The sequence below is a fragment of the Lepidochelys kempii genome, chromosome 13 (assembly GCF_965140265.1).
Source record: "Lepidochelys kempii isolate rLepKem1 chromosome 13, rLepKem1.hap2, whole genome shotgun sequence".
NCBI classification, from domain to species: Eukaryota; Metazoa; Chordata; order Testudines; family Cheloniidae; genus Lepidochelys; species Lepidochelys kempii.
Genome location: NC_133268.1, coordinates 31,891,480 through 31,906,938, shown reverse-complemented (window position 1 = coordinate 31,906,938; position 15,459 = coordinate 31,891,480). Strand labels below are relative to the sequence as shown.

The 15,459-nt window shown below is 54.2% G+C and overlaps 1 protein-coding gene across 1 annotated transcript in view; it reads right to left on the bottom strand.

The window, feature by feature from the left end:
* Positions 1–49: 49 nt before the first annotated feature.
* Positions 50–15,459, bottom strand: part of LOC140897406 (arf-GAP with SH3 domain, ANK repeat and PH domain-containing protein 1-like) — a 119,044-nt gene continuing 103,634 nt past the window's right edge. The window contains exons 23-28 of the mRNA XM_073310052.1: positions 15,229–15,393; positions 14,457–14,520; positions 13,333–13,388; positions 12,679–12,824; positions 10,940–11,062; positions 50–6,773 (exon numbers count right to left, since the gene is read on the bottom strand). Coding sequence (XP_073166153.1) covers positions 6,699–6,773; positions 10,940–11,062; positions 12,679–12,824; positions 13,333–13,388; positions 14,457–14,520; positions 15,229–15,393 — 629 coding nt within the window. The 3' untranslated portion in view covers positions 50–6,698. The remainder of the gene's footprint in view (positions 6,774–10,939; positions 11,063–12,678; positions 12,825–13,332; positions 13,389–14,456; positions 14,521–15,228; positions 15,394–15,459) is intronic.

Sequence of the window (15,459 nt, the reverse complement as noted above, 5' to 3'; positions counted from 1 at the left end):
TCCTGCCCCCCAACTTCGCAGTCAGACGTGACTCTCAGCCAGCCAGTAAAACAGAGGTTTATTAGATGACAGGAACACGGTCTACAACAGAGCTTGTAGGTATAGAGAACAGGACCCCTCAGCTGGGTCCATTTTGGGGGGTCAGTGAGCCAGACAACCAAGTCTGCCCTTCACTCCATGTCCCCAGCCAGCCCCAAACTGAAACTCTCTCCAGCCCCCCCTCCTCTGGGCTTTGTCCCTTTCCCGGGCCAGGCGGTCACTTGATTCCTTTGTTCTCCTACCCTTTAGCTCTCACCTTGCGGGGGGAAAGGGCCCAGGCCATCAGTTGCCAGAAGATAAGAGTGTAGGACATTTGTGTACACTGGCCCTTTGCTCTGCAACAATATATCCCCTTAGCCCACCACCTAGAGCTTTAAGAAATGCATTGGGGAAACTGAGGCACCCCTACAGTATTCAGAGGAAACATTAAGAAAGGTCCCACTTCGTCACACTGGGTTTGGGACGTGCACATGCACCCAAACGACATCTCCCATGCTGCACCATGGCCAGGGACTACCACGATTCTCTGCCTGCCCTTCCCAAGAGGAAGACCACAGTGTGCCACGGGAGACACAGTCAAACCCAAAGGTGAGCGGGAGCACAAGCCACCTGAACGCCAGCTCCTGGGAGGCACCGCAGCAGCATCCCCAAGTCAAATATTGTGGTTTTTCAGCTGAATTCTTTCCATTTTTGGCCTTTTTTTTGCTAATTCCATTTCCACTGAAAAAAACCCAAATTTTCCGAAGAACACCGAGACGGAAATGAAGGCTCCCGTCATGTGCATTACATTGCCCACGTCAAGGCCCAGTTTTCATCCGAGTGACCGCTCCAGCCTGAGCACCGCCTGTGCCATCCCTGCTGCCTTCCCGCGGGGGCTGATGTACCGGCTGCTCTCGACGGCTCGGGCTGCTCAGCGGCACCACCGCCTTCGGTCACTGTGCAGCAGAGCCAGCAACACAGGCGGGGAGAGCCAGAGGCACAGACCCACCCTTCCCAGAGCACTGACTGCTGGCTCCAGTCACACCCAGCCTTGGCTCACCCTGTCGGCGCTGGGGGCCGAGGCTGTGCACGGCCCTGTACGGGGATGCTGGGAACGTGTCAGGAACAGAGGAGGGCAGAGGAGCAGCAGAACTCCGAGGGAAGAAGGCTGTTATTGGAGATTCATAGATGGGGGGGGGGGAGAGGCCATGGAAACCAGCTGCTTCCCAAAGCCCTGTCCTGCAACTGCAGTGCAAGAAAGGGTGGCAGCAGCCAGCGCTGGGTGAAACTGCCAGTTCCTGGCACACATCCCAGCTCAAGGGAGAGGAGCTTGGAGGCTGACTGTGGGTCTCACCTTGCCCCTCTCAGACCAATGACGCGGCAGTGTGCACTTGGCTTTGGCAAGAGCCTACCCCTCTACCTTGCCCAGCCCACCTGCAGGGTGGCAGTTGCTAGCGAGTATGTGAATGGCTTTGGGGCTCGTTAGGTGGGGGTGGCTACAGGTCCCTTGGATGGCGCAAGCTGCTTTGGAGGCAGGGTTTCCCCAGCTGAGGCCTGGGATTGTGACAGTGGGAAGAGGCGGCATGTGACCCAGGTGTATTCAAGTGCCAGATACCTAGGGGAGAGGCAGAGCCACTCGGCCTCTGTGGCTTCGTCTGCTGTGGGAAAGGATATAGTGCTGGCTTGCGCCTGCAAAGCGGAGCAGGGTGGGGGTGGGGGGGGGTCTCTTTTTGTCCCTTTCTTCTCTCACGTTTTAGCACTTAAATGAGGAGTGTGTGAGACAGAGCAGGTTGCAGCTTCTCTTGGAGGGCTAGGAGAGGTCCTTTCTGGCAGTGCCTCCCCTACAATCTGTCTGCAGCAGAGCCCACAGCTGCAGCAAGGACCCCAGCATCTCTTCTTCACACATGTGCAGCTGAACTCAGCTGTCTACGGGTCTTTGACAGGTCCAAACACCAAGCTGGGAGGGGAGCTAGGAGCAGAACTAGGCATGGGGGGGGATGTTAAGATAGGAAACTCTTAGGTTCAGACTCTGGTAATCTCCCTGGCAGTGAGATGTACTCAGCTGGGGAACGAGCTCTCTGGGAAATGGAGGAAGATGGAGCCACTTGTTCCCTGTGGCTCATTGTACCGGGACACTTCAACAGCTGTGCAGATAATTCCTCTGACACAATGGGCAAACCCGCCTCTCCACCCAGGTCCCACACCACTGGATTCTGGAACAGCAAACACAGTCATACCCTAGACTGGACCCTGGGCCTGGAAGTGGACATAGAAAACACGAGGAAAGTGCCATCACTTGGCACATTTAAGACTAGACTGAAAAAAGCCGGCAGTGACTCTTGTCCCCTAACCTTCAATGGCTGGATTAGATGGGATCCTAGGGGCCTTTTCCACACCAGGGTAGAGGTGGGCTTGGAAAGGAGGCTGGAGAGAGAAACTGGAACATTCCTTCCTTCTGTGAGACCCAGTAGTGGACAGTCAGTATTTACTGGTGACTGGGTCACACCCCAGAAGCTCATGGCCTCAGCACTGTTCCAGAGCTTCTAGCAAAGAATGGAGCAATTCTCTGAACCTTCTCCAGTTCAGAGAGCACCAGCCCTGCAGGAGAGGCTTGCTCGTGGTGCCGGGTGAGTGCTGGCTAAACTCTTGGAGAGGAGGGAGCTGAACCCAGGACGATCCCCAGTTTAGATGCACTTGTTTCCAGGGATTCTGGGGTAACCACTTTAACTTCCAAACAGTAGAGCTGGAGTACAGGTAGGGAAGGTTGTCGTGACTGGAGCACAGGGAGTGAAGGGTACGTGCTGTTCAGGAAAGACAGAACTTAAAGGCAAAGGAGGTGGAGTAGCATTGTATGGTAATGGTGAGGTAGACTGTAAAGAAATTAGAAGTGATGGAATGGATGAGTCAGTTTGGGTCAGAATCACTTTGGGGGAATAAAGATAACACAGGCTCCACTGGGACAGTGCTTGGGGTCTGCTACAGACCCCAGGATACAATCTGAATATGGATAGAGACCTCTTTAATATTTTTAATGAAATAAATACCACTGGGAATTGTGTGATTATGGGAGACTTTAATTTTCCAGATCTAGACTGGAGGATGAGTGGTAGGCCCAGATTTTCCTGGATGTGATAGATGAAAGATTTCTTCAGACTGAATCAACAAGTGATGATGCCATTTTAAATTTAGTATTGGCGAGTAGTGAGGACCTCGTAGAAGAACAGGCTGTAGAGGATAATCTCGGTTTGAGTCATGAGCTAATTCAGTTTAAACTGAATGGAAGGATCAACAAATATAGGTCTGCAACTAGGGTCTTTGATTTCAAAAGAACTAAATTTAAAAAATTAAGGGAAGTAGTTATGGAAGTGGACTGGACTGAAGAACTCAAGGATCTGAATGTGGAGGAAGCTTGGAATTAATTTAAGTTGAAGTTGCAGAACCTATCTGAAGCCTGAATCCCAAGCAAGGGGAAAAATTTGTAGGGAAGGGTTGCCGACCAAATGGGATGAACAAGCATCTCAAACAGGTAAAAGAAAGCAGAAAGCCTACAAGGAATGGAAGATGGGATGGATCAGCAAGGAAAGCTACCTCTTGGAGATCAGAAAATGTAAGGAAAAAGTGAGAACTGCAAAAAGCCAAGTAGAGCTGGACCTTGCAAAGGAAATTAACACCAATCATAAAAGGTTCTATAGCCATATAAATAAAAGAAATTAAACAAGGAAAGAAGAAGTGGAACCGCTAAGTACTGAGGAAGGAATGGAGATTAAAGATAATCTAGGCATGGCCCAACACCTAAACAAATACTTTGCCTCAGTTTTTAATAAGGGTAATGAAGAGTTTAGGGGTAGTAGCAGGGTGGCTAATGGGAATGGGGAGACAGAAGCAGAAATCACCACATCCAAGGTGTAAGTCAAATTCAAACAGTTTAATGGGACCAAATCGTGGGGCCTGGACAATCTCCACCCAAGAATATTAAAGGAACTGGCACATCAATTTGCAAGCCCAATAATAACCATTTTAATTGACTCCATAAACTCAGGAGCAGTATCCTATGACTAGAAAATTGATAATATAGTACCTATTTTTTTAAAAGGGAAAAAAGTGATCCACGAAACTACAGGCCTGTTAGTTTGGAAGGTCTTGGAACAAACTTTGAAAGAGAAAGGAATTAAGGACATAGAGGTGAACCGTAATTGGAATGGAATAGAACCTGGTTTCACAAAGGGTAGATCGCATTAGACCAACCTGATCTTCTTTGAGAAGATAACTGATATTTTAGACAAAGGAAATGCAGATCTAATCTACCTGGATTTCAGTAAGGCATTTGATACAGTTTCACCTGGAAAATTATGAGTTAAATTGGAGAAGATGGGATTAATATGAGAATTGAAAGGTAAGGAACTGGTTAAAGGGGAGGGTACAATGGGTGAAAGGTGAACTGTCAGGCTCGAGGGAGGTCACTAATGGAGTTCCTCAGGGATCAGTCTTGGAACCAATCTTATTTAACATTTTCATTTATGACCATGGCACAGTGGGAGTGCACTAATAAAACTAGCAGATGACACAAAGTTGTGAGGTATTGCCAATATGGAGGAGGACCAGAATATCATACAAGAAGATCTGGAGGACGTTGAAAACTGGAGTAATAAAAATGGGATGAAATATGATAGTGCAAAGTCATGCATTTAGGGACTAACAAGAAGGATTTTTGCTTTAACTTGAGGACATATCAGTTAGAAGTGACAGAGGAAGAGAAAGAGCTGGATGTACTGGTTGATCACAGGATGACTATGAACTGCCAATGTGATATGGCTGCATTAGCCTGTAAAAAAAGGCTAATGCAGTCCCATAATACATCAGGTGAGGTATTTCCAGTAGAGACAGGGAAATGTTAGTACCATTATACAAGTCATTGGTGAGAACTCCTCTGGAATAGTGTGTGCAATTCTGGTGTCCCATGTTTAAGAAAGATTAATTCAAATTGGGACAGGTGCAGAAAAGTGCTACTTGGAGGATCAGAGGATTGATGCTTTATGAGAGGAGACTCAAAGAGCTTGGCTTGTTCAGTCAAACCAAAAGAAGGCTGAAGGGAGATATGACTGTGCTCTATAAATACATCAGAAGGACAAATACCAGGGAGGGAGAGGAGTTATTTAAGTTAAGGGCTAATGATGGCACCAGAACAAATGACTATAAACTGGCCATCAATAAGTTTAGGGTTCCAGTTAGACAAAGGTTTCTAATCAACAGGAGTGAAGTTCTGGAACAGCCTTCCAAGGGGAGCAGTGCAGACAAAAAACCTAACTGGTTTTAAGACTGAGCTTGATACGTTTATGGAGGGGGTGGGATGATGGGACTGCCTGCGATGGCATGTCGCCGATCTGCGACTGCTAGCAGCAAATATCTCCAGTAGCTGGTGATGGGATACTAGGTGGGGTGGGCTCTGAGTTACTTCGGAGAAGTCTTTCCAAGGTGTCTGGCTGGTGGGTCTTGTCCACATGCTCAGGATCTAACTGATCACCACATTTGGGGGTTGGGAACGAATTTTCCCCCAGGTCAGATTGGCAGAGACCCTGGGGTTTTTTGCTTTCCTCTGTAATGGGGGGAACGGGTCACTTGCAGGTTTAAACGAGTGTAAATGGTGGATTCTCTGTACCTTTAAGTCTTTAAATCATGATTTGAGGACGCCAGTAACTCAGCCAGAGAGGTCTATTACTGGAGTGGGTGGGTGAGGGTCTGTGGCCTGTGATGTGCAGGAGGTCCGACTAGATGATCACAATGGTCCCTTCTGGTCTTAAGGTCTATGAGCTCTCTCCTGTCACATGCCCCTGGCCACTGGGAACACTGATCAGCGTTTTTCTGTCCCCACACAGCTCCGCCGGTGATTCCAGTGGTGGCAGCGTTAGTGGAAAGAGGGCTCTGAACAGGGCTGGTACAAATGCCGGAGCTAGGCTCCCGCTCCCACTAGAAACGGCACTGGAGCAGAAAAACAGAGACAGGAACTGGTGCAGTTTCTATGGGTCCGGGTGTCAAAGTGGCTGCCCAGCTGAATGACTGGTTCAAATGGGAGAGTGGAAAGAAGCCTGTTTTGGGCAGCTCCCTGGCTGGCATAGTGGACAGGTTTGACTGGAATGGGGCTTGGGACTTGTTTGAACCTGAGTTAACTCACGTTAATTGGGAGGAGAGTGGATGTTAACCTGGACACTAGGGCTGTGTGGAACAGACATCTGTGGTGTGTCTAGAGTGGCATTTACTATCCAGTTAATCAGCCGTCAGTTATCCCGTGTTAAAACAGGCCCCAAACTCTGGTGTCCCTAAAGTGGCATTCTCCCAGCTTTGGCCACTCCCAGCCAGCACCATGCAGTGAGCGCCTCACTGCTCTGCGGGAGCCAGCACACTGAACAGCTGGAGCTGAAAGCAGGACTCAAAGACACCCAATAGGATACTTGATTGCAATTCAGGAGACAGGCAAAGACCTGACCCCTCCAAGCCCTGCTCAGGGCCCCGTGGGCAGTACCACATGCTGTGGGCCTGAAGGTGAGAGTCACAAGGCACAAGAGATGAAACAGCACAAGCTTGCCAAGTGTGTTCTCTGCAGGAAGCCTGCTGAAAACAGGGAGTCTGGGGGATCTGCACTTCGAGCAGCTGAGATGCTCTTTCTTCTGTCAGCCATCCAGGTCCTATTCACTCAGCACATAAACAAACGATGCTGGGAAGACGCCTTTCCTGTGGGGCTGCCCTTCAACCCAGCCGCTCTGTGAAGAGAAAAGCCAGCAAAGGCTTAGTCAGCTGGGGCTCTTCCATGGGGTTGGGTAGCCAGTGGAAAGGAACTGACTAATGACTGCAAGCCATTCCTAAACCAGCCCAGGCAGGGCCCAGCCATTCCAATCTCTGCACTCGCCAACTCCCCGGAGAACAAGGACAGGTTCTGGGCAGGTGACAAGGTTCCCAGCAAGCTTGCACTAGTTGCTCTATTCTTTCCTGCAGATGGTCTTGTGCGTGGATCTCGAATCTGGGCCCCTGGGTCCCCAGGCAGTGCCCAGTCCACAGCCACTACCCAGCAGCTCACCTGAGCCACTGTAGAAGGCAACCAACGAAGCTCTGCTCACAAAGGGCTCTGCCTCCGAAGCTCCTGATTGGGGGAAATGCCCAGCCCCAGGGATGGCTGGGGAGCTCTGTTTAGACCAGAAAGGGACAGGACGTTGTCTGAGCAACTAGAAGAATCCCTGGCTGCTGCTACTACTAATATGGACCCTGCCTGCTTGCAGGACTCCTGGCTCCTGCTTGCCTCCCTGTGGCTGCCATCCTCATCCCAGACCCCCGTCTATTCCCAGTACCTGCTTTCCGGCCTCACTCCGCATCCCTGCTCCTCTGCCCGTCCCCGATGCTGACTCCAGCTTCGACCCGTGACATGGCGCCTGACTCTAGCCACGAGCCTGACCACCCACGCCCCAGTCATTACAGGATCCAGGGCACGGCCATCCCGGGTTCCAGCTAGGGTTGCCAACTGTCTTATCACACAAACCCAAACACTCTTCCCCCGTCCCCTTCCCTGAGGTCCCACCCTTGCCCTGCCCCTTCACCAAGGCCCCGCCTCGCGCACTCCATCCCCCATCCCTCCGTCGCTTGCTCTCCCCCACCCTCACTCACTTTCACCGGGCTGGGGCAGGGGATTGGATTGTGGGAGGGGGTGTGGGCTCTGGGTTGGGGCCAAAGGTTTTGGAGTGTGGGAGGGGACTCCGGACTGAGCCTGGGGCAGGGGCTGGGGCATGTTCCTGCAGCTCCGAGCCCCGAGAACCAACTCTGAGCACCAACTCCGCAGCTCCCATTGGCCGGGAACTGCGGCCAATGGGAGCTGCAGGGGTGGAGCCTGCCTTAGCCCCTCTGTGCCGTCAACCAGGAGCCATTGGCCACAGTTCCTGGCGGGTGCTGGGGAGGGGGGCGCAACCAGAGGAAGCATTGTGGGTGCTGGGGACAGGGGTGCAGGTGCTCGGGGTGGGGAGTCATGGCCCGGGGGGGGGGGCGTGGGTGCCGGTTGGGGGTTGGTGGGGCTCAAGCAGGCTCCCTACCCAGCTCCTGGGAAGTGGCGGCCCCAGCTCCACGTGCTGCCTCTGCTCCGCTCCAAGCCATGGTTCTGCAGCTCCCATTGGCTGGGAACCGTGGCCAATGAGAGCTGCCAGGGTGGTGCCTGCAGGCAGAGGCAGCAAGCGGAGCTAGCAGCTGAGGTTAGCACTGGCCCCAATCCCAAGCCCTGAGCCCCCACACACCCAAACTCCTGCTGTGGGGGGCAGAGGGGCCCTGAGACTGCCCCAGTGGCAGCCAGTGCGAATGACCCGGTGGCTGCCCAAGCTGCTCAGGTGGCTCCTGGGCCAGCCGCAAGGGGATGCTGCAGAAGTCACGGAGGTCACGGAAAGCCATGGAACCCATGACTTCCGTGACCTCTGTGACAAACACAGAGCCTTAGTTATGATTTACTGAATATGATTATCCTATCTGTATGCATGTATTATTTTGGAATCTGAAGTTAGGAATATTGTCTATGCATCTATTAAAATGTGTTTACACCTGGGGAATGCAATCAGTCTAGATGGCCGGCTGGGAAGGGCCATTAGGGAGAACGGTAGGTCTTAGAAGATGCTAATCTCCCACCGGGGAGCCTTCCTGGGAAGCCTTCCTGAGGACGCTGCAAACAGCCTCTGAGTCATGGTTGCGGTGGCCCTATAGGGACATGTGACCATGTCACCTGGTACTGGACTCCATGATAAAACTAGTGTTTTTCCATTGACCAGGCATGGGAATCAAACTGGGAGACAAAGGATTCACGCCATATGCAAAAACCATTTAAGGTAGGGGAGTGACATAATCGTGGTTCGTTCTTCACTGATTCCCCACCCAAGAAAGAGGACTGAACTAGGGGAGAAGGGCTGAATCCAGGCTAGAGGGTTGTCTAGCCTGTGAAAGGAATAACTGGAGTCTGAAGCTGCAAGCAAGTGCAGCTTGCCTTCAAGAATCTCTACAATCTGTCTAAAACAACATTTATGGTGAGAATTTGTTACACACACCCAATTTCTTTAGAATATTAAGCTTAGATTGTATTTTTGTTTTATTTGCTAGGTCAGGGGTCGGCAACCTTTCAGAAGTGGTGTGCTGAGTCTTCCTTTATTCACTCGAATTTAAGGTTTTGCGTGTCAGTAATACATTTTAATGTTTTTAGATGGTCTCTTTCTATAAGTCTATAACATATAACTAAACTATTGTTGTATATAAAGTAAATAAGGTTTTAAAAATGTTTCAGAAGCTTCATTTAAAATTAAATTAAAATGCAGAGCCCCCCGGACCGGTGGCCAGGACCCAGGCAGCGTGAGTGCCACTGGAAATCAGCTCGCGTGCCGCCTTCGGCACGCGTGCCATAGGTTGCCTACCCCTGTGCTAGGTAATCTGCTTTGATTTGTTTGCTATCCCTTATAATCACTTACAGTCTATCTTTTGGCACCTTAGAGACTAACCAATTTATTAGAGCATAAGCTTTCGTGAGCTACAGCTCACTTCCTCAGATGCATATCGTGGAAACTGCAGCAGGCTTTATATATACACAGAGAATATGAAACAATACCTATTCCCACCCCACTGTCCTGCTGGTAATAGCTTATCTAAAGTGATGGGCTATCACCAGCAGGAGAGTGAATTTGTGTGGGGGGGTGGAGGGTGAGAAAACCTGGATTTGTGCTGGAAATCACTTTAGATAAGCTATTACCAGCAGGACAGTGGGGTGGGAATAGGTATTGTTTCATATTCTCTGTGTATATATAAAGCCTGCTGCAGTTTCCACGATATGCATCTGAGGAAGTGAGCTGTAGCTCACGAAAGCTTATGCTCTAATAAATTGGTTAGTCTCTAAGGTGCCACAAGTCCTCCTTTTCTTTTTGCGAATACAGACTAACACGGCTGCTACTCTGAAACCAGTCTATCTTTTGTAGTTAATAAACTTGTTTTGTCTAAAGCCAGTGGGTGGAAATCATAACTGTGGGGCAGAAAGCTGTGTATATTCCTCTCCACATTGAGGGAGAATTTCGTGAGCTTATGTTGTACAGATCTCTGTGCAGTGGAAGACTGCATAATTTTGGGTTTACCCTCTAGAGGGGGGTGTGCACTTGAGTACTGGGCAGTACCTTAGCTGAGCCTTCCCATGCAGAGCTGATCTCAGCATCTGTGGGAATCTGCAGCTGGGTGTGTTCCTACCTGTATCTGTACTGGTAAACTGCAGTCTGAAGCCTGAGGGAGGGCTTGGCAGGCTGCAGAGCAGTACCGTGTTAAGGATACCCAGGCTGGTGGGTCAGGCGGGCTCAGTGGTACCCCAGTCCCAGGTGGCACCCCGGAGAGAGGGGAGTGGGGATTACACAATTATATATTTTTAATAAAATGGTGACATTTGTATTGTTTGTCTTGGAAGAACCAGCCAGAAGTTAGATTTCTAGATGTTCAGTAGAGATGGGACACAACTGGTTTCCAATATGCTAATGTTTGCATTTCAAGTTTGCATAGCGCAAGTTTGGATAGCGCAACAGTGGAACCAGAAGTGCTGAAGCAGAGTAGGGTGTGACAGGAGCAAGCGGATTAACAGGTATCAGTGCAAGAGGCAGAGGGGAAGAGAGCGCAAATGGGCGAGCACATCAGAGTGGAGAGTCCAGAGGGCTGAGTGCAGAGCTCCAGAGATCAACAAGGCAGGAGTGGGGTTGCTCAGCTCTAACCAGGAGACCATGAAAAAAACAGGACAGCACTCCAGGGGAGGCAAGGGAGGAAGGCAGCTTGGCTAAGAGTCTGGGAGCTGTGGCTAGGGAGGGGTTTGGCGCGCAGGTCAAGGGGACATCAGCATGTACACTGGAACCCGCAGTGCTGTACTACAGTGTAGGCTGATACGTACCCACCAATTGTAGTCCTCCTCTTCGTCCACGATGATGGTCTCTCCCACATGGAAGGTCAGCTCGTCCTCACGGTCAGCCTGACAGTCAAACAGTGCTCGGACCCGGAAAAAGCGTGGTTTACTCTGAAAATCAGGAGGGGAGAACGTCATCAAGCCTGGATCCCTTTGTCCAATGCGTCCTGCACCATGCTCTTTGGTAGACACAAACAAATGCAGCCTGAATGCAGGGGCATTTTGGTCCCCAAGCCCCCGTGCACTCAGGGCAGGAGAGAATCCCCTCCAGGCACACGGGTGAGGACACCAACCAGCATGGGAGCCCTGCACAGGGCAGGTGAGTGAGGGGCATGCCACGGGGCCGCAGGGGATCAGGCTGGGAGAATGCGGGGGGGGAAGGGGAGGCGAGTGCTGGGTGGCTGTGGGTGCTTTGGGAGCTCTGGAGTGGGTGGTGAAGGGCTGCAGGGGTCCAGATGCTGGAGACTGTGTAGTGTGGCTCTGGCAGCTCCCTATCTGCAGTGTTCTTCCATATAGTTGACAACTTTCTAATTTATGAAAACTGGACCCCCTGCCCCTCCTCTTTCCCCCCAAGGCCCCAGCCCCTGTCCTGCCTCTTCCCCAGGGCCCTGCCTCTTCCCTCGAGGCCCTGCCCCTGCTCCACCTCTTCCGTTGACGCCCCAGCCCCTGCTTGCTCCTCTTCCCCACCATGGCTCACTGCTCTACCCCCTCCCCCTTCCTCGTTGCTTGATCCTCTCCACCTCTCTCCCCTGCCCCCCACAGCTGGGCTCCCTGCAGCCTGATGGCTGCCTGCCCACCAGATGCAGTGGGAGGCGGCCCCGGCTGAGCAGCGGCTGGCATGGGTTGATGGCCCAGCACCTCCTTCCCTCCTGAGGTAACTGGACTTTTGGTGTCTGGTCAGTAAATCTGACTGGACACTGCTAGGTCCCCTTTTCGACCGGACTTTACAGTTGAAAATCAGACACCTGGAAACCCTCTAATCTTCCTGGAGACAGCAAGCCCTGTGTCCTTGTTTATTTGCTTCCCTGCGGGCTTTTGCGGGGAGGGGGGCTTGTGTGGAGCTCTCCTGGGGGCAGGGAGCCTGGGGGAAGGGTTGGTGCTAGTCATGATGCCAAGGGAGAGCTGGGAGAGTGAGGCAGAGGCTCTGACCTCCACAGGGCCCCAGCGACAGGGCACCCCCAGGAGGCTGAGGGCCTGATCTGCAGCATGCAATCTTCACCATGCACTGTGTGTACCTCCCGCCCGTGCCCACGCCTGTGTCTGCCCGGGCAGAGGAGCTGACATGTCCCCGGGAACGCACGCTCACCCACTCTGCATGTGCTCTCAGGGGAAGGGAGCCGGCCAGATGTACAAGGCCCCCAGTCCCTCCCTTCAGAAATCAGGCCCTGTGGAACTGCTGGCAGCAGGGCAGCCTGCTCCAGCTGTATGGGGATGAGAGGGACTGCACACCTAGGGACTCGGGCTAGCCTCTGCTCCCCATGGTGTTCTGCGAATGCCTCCGCAGGGGGAGGGCTCCATGCCTGCAATCAGCTCCTGCCACTTCCATGTGATGCTCTGCTGCCCTCTGAGCCTGCCGCGAGGCTGAGCCCTGTCCGTGACCGGGGTGCCAGCGTGCAGCACTGGAGTTTGAAGGGGGGCACTTTTGCCAACATTACAACCAAATATGGAGAGAAAAGGCCGGTGAGGAAGTGGGATCTGAGCGTGACATCCCAGACCAGAGCACCTACCAGGGTGTCCCTACTTGGGAGAGGGGGCAGCACGTCCTGTACTGGGCCAGGGCCTCCACCTGGGTCTTGCGAGGTCCACGGCAGCCCGTGGCGTCTTCCTTTGCTGGAGCCAGCCTCAAAGAGCGTTTCCACTGTCTCCAGGGCAGCTAGGACACCAGCAGAACAGTCACCAACTCCCTCTCTTCACAGGCAATCAGCACCACCCCCAGGGCAGCACCGCACTGTGCCAGCCAGGCCCCCTCACTACCCTGGGCAGCTGGCTGGGCAAAGGAGGGAGACAGAACAGCTGGGCTGGGGCAAGACGGCAGAGGGCAGTGGGGCTGGGGTTAGATGGCAGAAAGCTGGGCGAGGGGAGGGATGGCAGAGGGGCTGTGGGAGAGGTAGGGTGGCAGAGCGGTTTGGGGGAGGGGTGGGGAAGTGGAGGGTGGCAGTACTGGGCGAGGGGAGGGATGGTGGAGGGGCTGCGGGACGAGGTTGGGGAGGGGTGAGATGGCAGAGGGTGGGGAGGGGGTTGGAGGGGGGTGGGATGGGGCAGGCAGCTGGGCTAGGCAGGCAGTGGCTCCAAAGTGAGTGGCGCAAGGGCAGGGAGCTGGGCCCCATGTGGCAGGCCACGGGTAGGTTCTGGTAGCCAAGCAGGGCTCAAGTCATCCTTACCAGGCTGTGCCGTGTCCTTGGTGGAGGAGTGGCTGGTGACCTGGTGGGATCCGGTGCTAAGGGAAGCCGCAGAGAAGGGCTGGTCACTCAGACAGGATGAGGACGGGTGGGGTGCGGAATGGGGCCCCAGGTACCCTGCACTCCTGAGGCACGTATCGGTGGGCAGCAGATCTCAGGTGGGCCCCAGGGCTCCGTGGGATTCCCTTGCTGGCTGCTGACTGCCAGCCAGCCCCATGGGCAGGCAGAGCCGCAGAGGAGTATGACACTAGCTGGGTGATGGGCTTGGCCCGGGGTCTTTCTCCAGTGGTGGAGGCAGCCCCTCCAGGAGCCCCACTGCACCCAGCAGGCCACAAGGCACTCCAGAGAGCCAGCCATGCTGCAGCCTCCTGGACGGCAGCCTGGGGCTCCTGCCATGGGGAAGCGGAGAGGAGGTGAGAGGGCAAAACCTCGCCCGCACCTCGCCATAGTGCCACAGCCACCAGCCCTCCCGCAGGAAGGGGCCATCGTACAGGGCAGCTGGCCAGACACGCCCATGCCAGGGCACTGAGATATGGTATTTAGTGACAGCACCCAGTGCCATTGCCAGGGGTCCCAGTCCTGGAACAGCAGCCCTGGGAGACAATGGCTGCAGACAGCAGCGTCCCCCTGCCCCCTACCCACCTCTTGCAGGGCCTTCTGTTGGGCACCAGGCACGATCAGGGCACTCACCTCCCCCGAACACTGCCAAGCCCCCAGCTGGGCAAGGAGCTCCCTCCAGAGAGCCCCAGACCCAGGAATCCTGCCCCACAGAGCCCCCCCCCCGGCCCCTCTGCCTACATAACCCCACCGAATAGAGCTCCCCAGCCCCTCTGCCTAGGTAACCCTGCCCCACAGAGCTCCCTGGCTCTTCTGCCCAGGTAACCCTGCCCCACAGAGTCCCCCCACAGCCTCCCTGCCCAGGTTACCCTGCCCCACAGAGAGGCCTTCTGCCCAGGGAGCTCTCCCAGAGGCCCTGCATAGCTCGTCCCAGGTTCACGGGGCTTGTAGTGACTAGGCCCCAGCTCTCTCAGCTTCATGCGAACTCAGGCCGAGGCTAAGGGGTGCCAGGGCCTTGCCCCTCAGTGAGCTCAGCCATGGGGAGTTACCTCAGTCTCCTGGGAGAGGCTCCTGCTGCAGAATGGCCTTTGGGACGTGAGAAGGATCCAGAATCTGACCGGGAGAAGGGAAATGGCCTGAGCAATGTAGAAGCAGGTGGTGTGTTGCCCACAGGTGGTGCCTTCTTGGCAGTTGCTGACCCACCCCCGATGGACAATGTGCACAGAGAAGCCATGCTCTGTCGCACCCCACACCCGCTCAGCACCGGGGACACCCTCCCGGGCATGGGGCAAGCGTTCAGCTACTGCCATAGCATTCCTAAGAGCGGAGCTGGGCCGGGGAACAGGCCTGGCCCAGAGCTGGGAGCTATGTACCCGTCACCAGCCAGGACGGCCAGGGATTCCCAGGTGCAGACGCTTTGCACTTGGATCACATGCGGCTCTGAGGCTCAGTACGTTCCCGCATGCCCCACAGGCCTGGCCAAGGAGACTCAGAGCCCCAGGGAAGGGAACAATCCAGGGTGAAGGGCTGGAGCAGGGCTAGTCCCTGGCAGCTGCACAGTTCAGTCTGCTGCCATCTGGGGATCCTCTCCATCCCTGTGCTCTCTGGCCTTCGGGGCGGGGGTACATCTCCCAGGATTCAATGGGAAGGGCCAGACCCTGCAATCCCAGGGAGCTTGACATGCCCACCAGGCCAGGACTGATAGGAACGGTGTCTACCTTGGGCAGGGCTGGATCCCAAGGGCAATGGAGACAGAACGAGTGCCCTCAGCTCCCCGAGCTGCTTCCCCACAGAGCCCCATCCTACTGGCCAGTCCCTTACCTGGAGCCAGGCTGCCGTGGCTGGGCTGCATGAGGCTGAGCGGCACCCAGGGCACAGGATCCGATGAGGTTCGTTTGTGCCTCATGCTCAGAGGTAGCAACAGGATCTTCCTTACTCCAGAGTCCACAGCACTGGCAGGAGGAGCGGGCAGGGGCACGTGGGGAGCTACACAAAACCAACAGCAAGTCTGGCAGTGAGAGGAGAGGGAGGGGGACACGTACAGGGTGGGGG